At 45.7% G+C, this 13,986-nt stretch overlaps 1 protein-coding gene across 1 annotated transcript in view; it reads right to left on the bottom strand.

The window, feature by feature from the left end:
- DAPL1 (death associated protein like 1) overlaps positions 1–2,813 on the bottom strand; it is a 29,805-nt gene extending 26,992 nt beyond the window's left edge. Inside the window, exon 1 of the mRNA XM_038751726.1 lies at positions 2,740–2,813. Within this exon, the coding sequence (XP_038607654.1) occupies positions 2,740–2,797 (58 nt within the window). The 5' untranslated portion in view covers positions 2,798–2,813. The remainder of the gene's footprint in view (positions 1–2,739) is intronic.
- Positions 2,814–13,986: the final 11,173 nt, after the last annotated feature.

Here is a 13,986-nt window from a genome sequence, read left to right as displayed (position 1 = left end):
GGTCAGCTGGTAAACTCCCCAGCGCTTAGAGCAGTGCTTTGCACATTGTAAATGCTTAATAAATTCCATTAAAAAAAACATATAGAGACGGTCCCTACCCAACAGTGGGCTCACAGTCTAGAAGGGGGAGACAGACAACACAACAAAATAGAATAAATATGTACAAATAAAATAAATAGAGTAATAACTCCGTACAGACATATATACAGGTGCTGTGGGGAGGGGAAGGAGGGGGCTCAGTCTGGGAAGCCCTCCTGGAGGAGGTCAGCTGGTAACCTCCCCAGTGCTTAGAACAGTGCTTTGCACATTATAAGCGCTTAAAAAATGCCATAAAAAAAACATATAGAGACGGTCCCTACCCAACAGTGGGCTCACAGTCTAGAAGGGGGAGACAGACAACACAACGAAACAGAATAAATATGTACAAATAGAGTACTAAATCCGCACAGACATATATACAGGTGCTGTGGGGAGGGGAAGGAGGGGGCTCAGTCTGGGAAGGCCTCCTGGAGGAGGTCACCTGGTAACCTCCCCAGCGCTGAGAACAGTGCTTTACACATTGTAAGCGCTCAATAAATGCCATAAAAAAAAACAAAAAAAGAACATATAAAGACGGTCCCTACCCAACAGTGGGCTCACAGTCTAGAAGGGGGAGACAGGCAACACAACAAAATAAAATGAATAGAATAAATATGTACAAATAAAATAAATAGAGTACTAAATCCGTACAGACATATATACAGGTGCTGTGGGAAGGGGAAGGAGGGGGCTCAGTCTGGGAAGGCCTCCTGGAGGAGGTCAGCTGGTAACCTCCCCAGCGCTTAGTACACTGCTTTGCACATAGTAAGCGCTTAATAAATGCCATAAAAAAAAACCATATAGAGACGGTCCCTACCCAACAGTGGGCTTACAGTCTAGAAGGGGGAGACAGACAACACAACAAAATAGAATAAATATGTACAAATAGAGTACTAAATCCGTACAGACATATATACAGGTGCTGTGGGGAGGGGAAGGAGGGGGCTCAGTCTGGGAAGGCCTCCTGGAGGGGGTCAGCTGGTAACCTCCCCAGCGCTTAGAACAGTGCTTTGCACATTGTAAGCGCTTAAAAAATGCCATAAAAAAACCATATAGAGACGGTCCCTACCCAACAGTGGGCTCACAGTCTAGAAGGGGGAGACAGACAACACAACAAAATAGAATAAATATGTACAAATAGAGTAATAAATCCGTACAGACATATATACAGGTGCTGTGGGGAGGGGAAGGAGGGGGCTCAGTCTGGGAAGGCCTCCTGGAGGAGGTCAGCTGGTAACCTGCCCAGCGCTTAGAACAGTGCTTTGCACATAGTAAGCGCTTAATAAATGCCATTAAAAAAAGCATATAGAGACGGTCCCTACCCAACAGTGGGCTCACAGTCTAGAAGGGGGAGACAGACAACTCAACAAAATAAAATGAATAGAATAAATATGTACAAATAAAATAGAGTAATAAATCCGTACAGAAATATATACAGGTGCTGTGGGGAGGGAAAGGAGGGGGCTCAGTCTGGTAAGGCCTCCTGGAGGGGGTCAGCTGGTAAACTCCCCAGCGCTTACAGCAGTGCTTTGCACATTGTAAGCGCTTAATAAATGTCATAAAAAAAACCATATAAAGACGGTCCCTACCCAACAGCGGGCTCACAGTCTAGAAGGGGGAGACAGACAACACAACAAAATAGAATAAATATGTACAAATAGAGTACTAAATCCGTACAGGCATATATACAGGTGCTGTGGGGAGGGGAAGGAGGGGGCTCAGTGTGGGAAGGCCTCCTGGAGGAGGTCAGCTGGTAACCTCCCCAGCGCTTAGAACAGTGCTTTGCACATTGTAAATGCTTAATAAATGCCATTAAAAAAAACATATAGAGACGGTCCCTACCCAACAGCGGGCTCACAGTCTAGAAGGGGGAGACAGACAACACAACAAAATAGAATAACTACGTACAAATAGAGTACTAAATCCGTACAGACATATATACAGGTGCTGTGGGGAGGGGAAGGAGGGGGCTCAGTCTGGGAAGGCCTCCTGGAGGAGGTCGGCTGGTAACCTCCCCAGCGCTTAGAACAGTGCTTTGCACATAGTAAGCGCTTAATAAATGCCATAAAAAAAAGCATATAGAGACGGTCCCTACCCAACAGCGGGCTCACAGTCTAGAAGGGGGAGACAGACAACTCAACAAAATAAAATGAATAGAATAAATATGTACAAATAAAATAGAGTAATAAATCCGTACAGAAATATATACAGGTGCTGTGGGGAGGGAAAGGAGGGGGCTCAGTCTGGGAAGGCCTCCTGGAGGGGGTCAGCTGGTAAACTCCCCAGCGCTTAGAGCAGTGCTTTGCACATTGTAAGCGCTTAATAAATGTCATAAAAAAAACCATATAGAGACGGTCCCTACCCAACAGCGGGCTCACAGTCTAGAAGGGGGAGACAGACAACACAACAAAATAGAATAAATATGTACAAATAGAGTAATAAATCCGTACAGACATATATACAGGTGCTGTGGGGAGGGGAAGGAGGGGGCTCAGTGTGGGAAGGCCTCCTGGAGGAGGTCAGCTGGTAACCTCCCCAGCGCTTAGAGCAGTGCTTTGCACAGTGCAAGCGCTTAATACATGCTATCGTTATTATTATTATTTGGACGCCGGGCTCGTGCAAAGGAGGAGGCAGGGGCGTTGTGGGAGGGGAGGGGCCTACCTGCGGGTGGGTGTCCCCCTTTCAGGGGTGACAGCAGGCTGGCCCCCCGGTCTGTCATGCTTGGGGCGGCCTCCCCGCCGACAGCCGACTTATACTCGGGGGGCAGGCCCAGCCCCCTTCCCCTCCCTCCCTCCGGACCGGCCCCTGCTAAAGGGCGGGGCTCCCAGGGGCCTAGCAGCTGCACCATAATAATAATCATCATAATAATAATGATGGCATTTATTAAGCGCTTACAATGTGCAAAGCACTGCTCTAAGCGCTGGGGGGATACAAGGTGATCAGGTTGTCCCACGTGGGGGGGGGGGCTCACAGTCACCCCCACTTTACAGATGAGGTAACTGAGGCCCAGAGAAGCGAGGTGACTTGCCCAAGGTCACACAGCTGACAATTGGCAGAGCCGGGATTTGAACCCACGACCACTGACTCCAAAGCCCGGGCTCTTCCCACTGAGCCACGCTGCTTCTCATAAAGATGATGATGGTGTTTGTTAGGCGCTCACTACGTGCCAAGCGCTGTTCTAAGCGCAGGGGTACGTGCAAGGTAATCAGGTGGTCCCACGTGGGGCTCACAGTCCTCATCCCCATTTTACAGATGAGGGAACTGAGACACAGAGAAGTGAAGTGACTTGCCCCAAGTCGTGCAGCTGGCAAGTGGCAGAGCTGGGAGTCAAACCCACGACCTCTGGCTCCCGATCAATCAATCGTATTTATTGAGCGCTTACTGTGTGCAGAGCACTGTACTAAGCGCTTGGGAAGTACAAGTTGGCAACACATAGAGATGGTCCCTACCTAACAGTGGGCTCACAGTCTAGAAGCCCGGGCTCTGTCCACTAAGCCATCACCATTCACTCATTCATTCCACCGTATTTACTGAGCGCTTACTGTGTGCAGAGCACTGTACTGAGCGCTTGGGAAGTACAAGTTGGCAACAAATCGAGACAGTCCCTAATAATAATGTTGATGACATTTATTAAGCGCTTACTATGTGCCAAACACTGTTCTAAGCACTGGGGAGGTTACAAGGTGATGAGGTTGTCCCTCGTGGGGCTCACAGTCTTAATCCCCATTTTACAGATGAGTTCACTGAGGCCCAGAGAAGTCAAGTGATTTGCCCAAAGTGACACAGCTGACAATTGGCGGAGCTGGGATTTGAACCCGTGTGACCTCTGACTCCAAAGCCCATGCTCTTTCCACTGAGCCACGCCAGCAACAGGGTGCCGAGCACTGTTCTAAACACTGGGGAGGTTACAAGGTGATGAGGTTGTCCCTCGTGGGGCTCACAGTCTTAATCCCCATTTTACAGATGAGGTCACTGAGGCTCAGAGAAGTTAAGCAACTTGCCCAAAGTCACACAGCTGACAAGAGAAGCAGCGTGGCTCAGTGGCAAGAGCACGGGCTTTGGAGTCAGAGGTCATGGGTTCAAACCCCGGCTCCGCCAACTGTCAGCTGTGTGACTTTGGGCAAGTCACTTAACTTCTCTGTGCCTCAGTGACCTCATCTGTAAAATGGGGATTAAAACTGTGAGCCTCCTGTGGGACAACCTGATTGCCTTATAACCTCCGCAGCGCTTAGAACAGTGCTTTGCACATAGTAAGCGCTTAACAAATACCATCATTATTATTATCATTATTAATTGGCGGAGCTGGGATTTGAACCCATGACCTCTGACTCCAAAGCCCGGGCTCTTTCCACTGAGCCACGCCAGCAACGGGCTTACAGTATAGAAGCGGTGGCGGGAGGGCAGCGGGCAGACAACAAAACAAAACATGTGGACAGGTGTCAAGTCGTCAGAACAAATAGAAGTAAAGCTAAATGCACATCATTAACAAAATAAATAGAATAGTAAGTATGTACAAGTAAAATAAATAGAGTAATAGATCTGTACAAATATATATACAGGTGCTGTGGGGTGGGGAAGGAGGTGGAGGGGATGGGGAGGAGGAGAGGAAAAAGGGGGATCAGTCTGGGAAGGCTTCCTGGAGGAGGTGAGCTCTTAGTAGGGCCTTGAAGGGAGGAAGAGAGCTAGCTTGGTAGATGTGTGGAGGGAGGGCAATCCAGGCCAGGGGGAGGACATGGGCCGGGGATCGACGACAGGACAGGCGAGAACGATTCACTCATTCACCATTCACTCATTTATTCCATCGTATTTACTGAGCGCTTACTATGTGCAGACCACTGTGCTAAGCACTCGCGAGGTACAATTCGGCAACAGAGTCAATCCCTCCTCAACAATGGGCTCACAGTCTAGAAGGGGGCAGACAGACAACAAAACCAAACAAGTAGCCAGGCATCGATAGCTTCAAAATAGATAAATAGAATTACAGATAGATACCCATCATTAATAAAACAAATAGAGTAATAAATATGGACAAATATACACCAGTGCTGGGGGGCGGGGAAGGGGGTAGAGCAGAGGGAGGGAGTGGGGGTGGTGGGGAGGAGAGGAGGAGCAGAGGAAAAGGGAGGCTTAGTCTGGGAAGGCCTCCTGGAGGAGGTGAGCTCTCAGTAGGGCTTTGAAGAGGGGAATCAATCAATCAATCAATCATATTTATTGAGCGCTTACTGTGTCCAGAGCACTGTACTAAGTGCTTGGGAAGTACAAATTGGCAACATATAGAGACAGTCCCTACCCAACAGTGGGCTCACAGTCTAAAAGGGGGAGACAGAGAACAAAACCAAACATACTAACAAAATAAAATAAATAGAATAGATATGTACAGGGAAAATAAATAAATAAATAAATAAATAGAGTAATAAATATGTACAAACATATATACATATATACAGGTGTTGTGGGGAAGGGAAGGAGGTAAGATGGGGGGATGGAGAGGGGGACGAGGGGGAGAAGAAGGAAGGGGCTCAGTCTGGGAAGGCCTCCTGGAGGAGGTGAGCTCTCAGTAGGGCCTTGAAGGGAGGAAGAGAGCTAGTTTGGTGGATGTGAGGAGGGAGGGCATTCCAGGCTAGAGATAGGACATGGGCCATGGGTCGATGGCGGGGCAGGCGAGAACGAGGCCTTTTGAAGGGGTCAGCAGCACAGGAGCCGAATGAGCGGCCTAGGATGGAGAAGGAGAGAAGGGAGACGAGGTAGGAGGGGGCAAGAGGATGGAGAGCTTTGAAGCCAATAATTAGGAGTTTTTGCTTGATATGGAGGTTGTTAGGCAACCACTGGAGATTTTTGAGGAGGGGGGTGACATGCCCAGAGCGTTTCTGTAAAACGATAATCTAGGCAGCAGAGTGAAGTATAGACTGAAGCGGGGAGAGACAGGAGGATGGGAGATCATAATTCCAATGATAATGATGGTATTTGTTAAGCACTTGCTAGGTGCCAGGCACTGTACTAAGCACTGGGGCGGATACCAGCAAAGCAGGTGGGGCGCGGTCCCTGTCCCATGGCGTCTTGGCGGGGGGGCTCTCAGTCTCAATCCCCATTTTACAGAGGAGGGACCTGGGGCACAAAGAAGGGAAGCAACTTGTCCCAGGTCACACAGCAGACAAGTGGAGGAGCCAGGATTAGACAGTGTGGCCTAGTGGGAAGAGCACAGGCTTGGGGGTCAGAGGTTGTGGGTTCTAATGCTGGCTCCACCGCTTGTCAGTTGTGTGACTTTGGGCAAGTCGCTTTACTTCTCTGAGCCTCAGTTAACTCTTCTGGAAAATGGGGATGAAGACTGTGAGCCCCACATGGGACAACCTGATTACCTTGTATCTACCCCAGCACTTAGAACAGTGCTTGGCACATAGTAAGCACTTAACAAATACCATTATTATTATTATGACCTTTCTGACTCCAGGTCGGTGCTCTATCCACTGTGCCATGCTGCTTCTACCAGCCCCCTCGAACCTCCTGACAATCCACAGTCAACCCCCTCCTCCCCCACGCAACTTGTTTACTACCAGGTGGCTAAGTGGCCAGCTTGATCATTAGCCCTTTTTTGTGGTATTTGTTAATCGCTTACTATGTGCTGGGCACTGTACTAAGCACAGGAGTAGGTATAAGCTAACCAAGTTGGACACAGTCCCAGTCTCACATGGGGCTCACAGTCTTAATCCCCATTTTACAGATGAGGGAACAAGCATAGAGAAGTTAAGTGACTTGGGCAAGGTCACAAGTGGTGGAGACAGGATTAGAATCCAGGTTTTTCTCACTCCCAGGCCCATGCTCTACCCATTAGACCGCACACTATGCGCTAGAATGGGTCTCTGGGAAGGGAGAAGGAGACCCTGCTCGTCCTTTGTTGTAGGGAAAGTGGGGGTACCCCACCTTGCCACTCCTGATACTCACTCACTCACTCCTTTCCTCACACACCCCTCCTCAGACACTTGCTCACTCATTCCCTCACACACTCCTCCTCAGACACTGTCTCCTACCTCTCCATCCCTTCATCAAGATCTCTTTTGGGCTTGTAGGCCCCCCCCATTCTGGGGGTTCAGGGTGGGAGAGGCTGCTAGATCACCAGGGTCACCCTTCTGTCCCCTCCATGGCCTGAAGAGCTGTCCAAGGAGAGCCAGTCATCTGTGAATTGTTATAAACTTCAAGGAAGCCGCATCCTGAGAGAGCTTTGTCCTGAGCCCCAGTTTAAACTGGAGAAGCAGGGTGGGATCTTTCAGAATGAAAGGCTCCAAACAGACTTATAGCCTGTTATTATTGCTAACACTAGTAATCTGTGATGGGGCAATTCTTTAGGGCTAGACCAAGGCATGCCAAACCAGGTTTTTCTGGTGGCAGCTCACAGGAAAATCCATTTATCCTGCCCCAGAGCATTTATGTATATGTCCATCCATCCATCCAACCATCCATCCATCCATCCATCCATCCATCCATCCATCCATCCATCCATCCTTTCTTCCTTCCTTTCTCTCTCCCTTTCTCTCTCTCTTTCTTTATATCAATGTCTGTCTCTCCCTCTTGACTCATTTTGTGCAGGGAATGTGTCTGTTACATTGTTGTGTGATACTCTCCCAAGGTCTTAATACAGTGCCCTACACATAGTAAGCACTCAATAAATACAATTGATTGACCGATCCATTTCCTCTAGGTTGGGGGAGAGGGAGAAAGGGAGGAAGGGAGAGGGAAAGGGAGAGGGAGAGAGGGTGAGAGGGACAGAGAAGGAGGCGGGTGGAGGAGGAGATAAAGATAAATTTTCTAGTGAATAATTTGACTCTTCCAGTTCTCAATTTCTGGCTCAGAAGATATAACAAACCATCTTAGAAAGGTTGCCCAGCTGAGCAGATTTGTCCAATTCCTAAGTCACAAGGTATGATGAGTGAACATGTGATTAGGTCATATTAGGGGCCTGGGAAGCAAAGAACGTTCACAAATCTCAAAGTGGGGCACTATGGGCTCTGACAGGAAGTCCCCTAATCTGGGGCCCTGTCACTATTTTGGTGACAAACCTCAGAGCTCACAGGCTCTCTCTTATTTGCTCACCAGCTTCCTCTGAATGTTTTCAAGTTAAGTACGGTACCTTCATCTTCTGTAAAACCCACCTCTCCTCCCCTACCTTCCTCTCTTGCCCTGGGGGCTCCTTAATTCCAAACATACCATCACAGTGCTTAAGCATAAGCTTTCTTTTTCTTGTTCAGGTTTTCCTACCTCCCATACTTGTTGCTTCTTTATATGGAAACTGAATAATTTGGAGGGAGTAAAAGGGCTTTTGCCTTGTGGCCGAAAACTCTCACTTTTGCATTTGAGGAAGGAAGACTGTAAATTCACTGGGGGCAGGAAACATGTCTACCAATTCTATTGTATTGTACTCTCCCAATCACTTAGATTAGTGGCCTGCACACAATAAGCACTCAATAAATACCACTTATAATGATGAAGTGGGCATATTTTTGAAGTGCCTTGTCAGCCATACATATGGAGAAAGGCAGAGTCAGGCTTCTCTTGCCCTGGGACCTTAAAAGTTTTAAGAGTGGATAAACAATCTTAATTAGAACATAATCATACCATCTGCTTTTATAGGGAAACAACTAAGAGCATTTCAAAGGGCTATGTAAACATTCATTTTTGCAAGCTTTCTGAGGTAAAAATTACTCACCCTATTTCACAGGTGGGGGGAAAAGGCACAAAACGAGTCTGGGTAAATTACCCTGTAGCAAAAAAATGAAATGGTGGACTGTTGGTCCTTCATTAGGATTTCGCTTTTAGATTGTAAGTTCCTTGTGGGCAAGGATCATGTCTACCAACTCTTTATTGCACTTTCCTAAGCACTCAATACAGTGCTCTGCACACAGTGAATCACTTGATTCTGAAAGTTATGTGCAGACAGACCTATCGTTACTGTTGTTGCTTGGGCCCAGAAACAGGGGTGACTTGCACTTGTCAATGAGCACGTTCCACCTATTAGTTTTGTTGCATTCGGGCTCCTGAAATGCTACCTTGCCCAGAGCGCTACATTATCAACACCTCCCTACCCCTACCCTATTGCTCCTACTCCTGGACCTTGTCTTTGAGAAATCACTGAAGCACATAAAATGACAGAAGTTGCGAGTTAAGCCACACAAAGCCTCTAGGGTATTCTCTGTTTTCTTTTCCTCTTTTTGTCACATCGGTTTACTTCAACATGAGTAAATAGTGGTTTAGCACTGCCTGCCTGTTTACAGTTTAAGGTGTGTGTGTGAGAGAGAAAAGTTAATTACAAGGGTTGGTAACCAGAAGGAGAAAGCTCATTAGGAAGTCGTGTACGTAGATTCAGAGTGAGTCGAATTTAATGACTTTTCCTCCTCTTGTCCAACATAGTGTCTCCTTGTGTCACAACTTGCCTTTTCCTGTCATCAGCTCATGCCCCAGCCCTCATGGCTCTCATCCCAGCCCTTTCTCTCTCCAATATTGTATCTGGATACTCATATTCTGTTCAGATCTATTTCAGAATGCAAAACAGCCAACAGCACCCCTACACCTCACCACCCCGGGCCAAAAATCAAACAAAAAATCAATAACAATCCACATAATTAGAAAAAACAAAACTTAAATGCTGAACATTTGGGCACCTGTGGCTGATTCAAGATTTGGTTCCTATGAGGCTGTTGGGAACTTTAGACTGCGTTTGGAAGTTCAGATTTTCTATTTTGTCTGCACTGCATTACATAAATACTTTGTTGACTGAGCAACTGAAGGCATTTTAGGACATAAAGAAATTATAAATCCTCAATACAGCTTGCCTTTATTTGATGTGATCCTCTCTTCAGGATCTCTGGAACTGAATGTGTGTCTTTTGAGAAATTACTTTGCAGCTCCAAAGAGCTGTTTGCGTGTTATGGAAGGCCTACAGAAGGGTCTATAGGAGCAAGGCCCACTGATGGCTCAGCCCTGTCTTCCCTGCTTCAGGCAATAGGGAAGATGAGTGGCCTAAGGGAAGAAGCCCGGGCTGGAGAGTCAGAGGACCTAGGTTCTAATCCTGGCTCTGCCACTTGCCTGCTTGTGTGACCTTGAGCAAGTCACTTCATCTGCAAAATGGGAATCGATACCTGCTCTCCCTAATACTTAAACTCTGAGTCCCATGTGGAACCTGATGATCCTATATTGAGCCCAGTGCTTAGTACAGCGTTTGGCACATGGCAAGCACTTAACAAATACCATTATTATTCTTACTAAATACTAGTTCTATTCAGGATCAGGAACATGGACAAACTCACTTTTCTAGAGGAATGGCCCAAAAGGCTGGCACTGAGCCAGCAACTACTAAGCCTCTCCTTGAGTGATGTCATATGTGAATTCACCATTCCTCTGAGGGCCCCCTGGAAGCCACCCATGCCCTTCCCAGAGGAACCTCTACATGGCATAATAATAATAATAATAATAATAATAAATAATAATATTTGTTAAGTGCTTATTAAGTGCCAGGCACTATACTAAGCACTGGGTGGATACAAACAAATCAGGTTGGACAAATCAAGGCTCATGGTCTCAAACCCCATTTTACAGATGAGGTAACTGAGGCCCAGAGAAGTGAAGTGATTTGCCCACATAGCAGACAAGTAGCAGAGCCAGGATTAAAACCCATGACCTTCTGTCTCCCAGGCCCATATGCTCTAACCACTATGTTATGCTGCGTCTTATAGAACTTCAAAAAGATGTGATCATCTCCCCTTCCTTCAGGGAGATAATCGTAACCACCAAGCTCAACTAGGAACCCCCCTTGAGCACAAAAAAAGGCAACTAATGACAACTTTTTGGGTGATCCCTTCTTCATCAGAAAGTGCATTTCAAGATAGAGACAAGAACAGCTGCAGTACAGAAGTAGCATGGCCTAGTGGAAAGAGCGTGAGTTTGGGAGTCAAAAGACCTGAGTTCTAACCTCTGCCAACTGCTTGCTGTGTGACCTTGGGCAGGTCACTTAACTTCTCTGTGCTTCAGTTACCTCATCTGTAAAAAGAGGATTAAATACTTCTCCCTCGAACTAAGACTGTGAGTTCTATGTGGGACAGGGACTGTGTCCAACCTGATAAACTTATACCTACCCCAGTGCTTAGAACAGGGCCTGACATAAAGCAAGCACTTAAATACTATTTAAAAAAAGAGTACAAATCTAATGTGATCTGTGGAGAAAAGAAAATTGGTAAAGGTGGGTGGGGGAAATATAGGGGCTGTTCTTTAAGGAACCAGGAGCCCTTTGGTTGTTGTGTCCAAGATTGGGAAGAATGGGTGGAAATTTTATCAGTGGGTGGTAAAAATGTTGTGGGTAGAAATGGTTTTTCAAATTATCTTCAAGGTTGCATTTCAGTGTACAAGTTTCATTAGTTTTTTTTTTAATCTGCAAACTACTGGTCCAAGATAAATGTTTCAAGTGGGAGTGGGTAGAAGCAATGGACTATCTTCCACGTCAAACATATTTTAAAAGAAAGCACTTTCAACCCCCAAACATTTAAAATGCCATTAAGCCTGCATAGTATTTCATATATATTAACTGGAAATTCTTAATAACTATAGTAAGGCTTCAATTAGTTGTCACTTTGGGACTATACTCCTTAATCACTTTGATACCCCACCTTCAACCCCCACATAACTTTCTTATACTATTATGCGCTGCCATTTCCTCTATTTGCTATTTATTTTGATGTCTGTCTCCCTTTCTAGACTGTAAGTTTCTGGTGGGCAGGGATCATATTTACCAACTCTACTGCATTTTACTCCCCCAGGGACTTAATACAATGTTCTGCACACAGTAAGTGCACAATAAATAACACTGACTGCTTGATACTGAAGAAAATGCAACTGAAATTTTTTGTTTCACTTATGAATGTTGTTACAAATCCTCAAATTCCATTACTTAGATAAATATTCCCCAATAAATATTATGATAATCATATTAAGAAATAATAAAGGGTTAACTTCTAGACCGTAAGCTCATTGTGAGAAGAGAATAAGTCTTCCAACTCTGTTGTAATAATCCGAGAGCTTAGTATGATGCTTTGTATGAAGCAGTGTGGCTTAGTGGCAAGAGCCCGGGCTTGGGAGTCAGAGGACGTGGGTTCTAATCTCGGCTCCACCACTTGTCTGCTGTGTGACCTTGGGCGAGCCACTTAGCCACTTAGCTTCTCTGTGCCTTGCTCTGTGGGAGCAAGGTCCTGATTTTGAGGTTGCATGTACCGGTGGATGATTAATAGTTACTTGACACCAACTGCATTATGTTACCAACTTGTACTTCCCAAGCACTTAGTACAGTGCTCTGCACACAGTAAGCGCTCAATAAATAGATTGAATGAATGAACAGCACCGCTCACCCAAGAGTCAAATATTCTTTTTGCAAAGAGGGGTGATTCTCCCTTCTGCCAAGGCGTTAACTGGGCAACTGAATTCAACTAGAAACCTTCCTTATTGCAACATGGGGAAAACAAAGAGCAATAAAATCATAACATTTTTAAGTGCTTCTTTTAGGTGAGAATATCTATTTCCAAACTGTAGAGACAAGAGACTGAACCTTAAAGTTATGCGACCTGTGGAAGCTACCACAAAAAAAGCCAGAAGACAGAATGAGGAATTCAGAATAAAATAAGTTTTAAAAGATGAGGGAGGAGTCTAAAAGAAGAAACAGAACTAATATAGAGGACAGAAGGAAACAGGAAACAAAACTCAAAAACCATATACTTTGTTCTATTTACATATTGTCAGTATGTGCTTTCAAAGCAGCAGGAAATACTTTAGAAAAGCAGCAATTTCCGCTCCTGAAACCCACTTAAATGGTAACTATTAATGTCAATAAAGTTGGCATGTCTTCACCTGTAAAGTCTGTGAAATTGTTGGCAGGAGTTCATTTGCACATTTTTTTAGTTATAGGGTCTCGAACTTTCAGAAGACAATCTACTGGTGGAGACAGACAGGCAGCCATGATTCAGCAGTAGAAGGATGAGGAGAGAGAACAAGGATACCACACAGCCAAGAGGCACAGTGCCAAAAGGCAGGAGTTGGGCCCCTAAACTGGTTTTCTCCTGCCACTTACCTGTTACATCCAGTTGTCCTGAAGGCTACCCAGAACCTCACAGCACTCCTGAATGCACCCTAAGGTGGGCCACGGATTTGCTCTGTTTACCCTAATGGAACCACATTTTCTTTCAGCTAAAACTTACACCTGTGCATTGCCAGTTCTACCTGGCTAATCTCTAACTGTCTCCTGAAAAACAGCGGGAAGGCAGTGTGAGCCAGTGGAAAGTCCCAGTTTTACCAGCAATAGCCTGCTGGGTGACTTCAGGCAAGTTATTTAAACTTTCATTACTTCAATTTCCTCAGCTGTACAAAGGATAGACTAATTCCGACTTCTCCGGATCTGTTGGGGATAAAGCATGGGCCTAGGAATCAGAAGGACCTGGGTTCTAATTCTGGCTCTGCCACTTGTCTATTGTGTGACCTTAGGCAAGTCATTTAACTTCTCTGGGCCTCGGTTACCTCATCTGTAAAATGGGAATTAAGACTGTGACCCCTATGTGAGACAGGGGCTGTGTCCAACCTGATTAACGTACATCTACCTCAGTACTTAGAACAGTGTTTGGCACACAGTAAGGGCTTAACACATACCACCATCATTATCACTATTTTGAGTATAAAATGAGATTTTTGATGTACCAATGTTTTGGGAAAAATAAAAGCACTCTAAAAAAAACCCCCAAGCCAAACTCCTTTTAAATTTCCTAATTTGGAAAACTACTTGTAATGACATTTAACAACCCCTAACACATTTTGCAAGGGATCACTCAGGGCAATTTGAAAACCAAAACCAAGGTGTCTATTTTAGAGGTAATTTCCTCAGAGCAA

The sequence above is a fragment of the Tachyglossus aculeatus genome, chromosome 9 (genome assembly GCF_015852505.1).
Source record: "Tachyglossus aculeatus isolate mTacAcu1 chromosome 9, mTacAcu1.pri, whole genome shotgun sequence".
NCBI lineage: Eukaryota > Metazoa > Chordata > Mammalia > Monotremata > Tachyglossidae > Tachyglossus > Tachyglossus aculeatus.
Note: the sequence above shows the minus strand (reverse complement) of the source record. Positions and strands in the feature narration are given on the sequence as shown.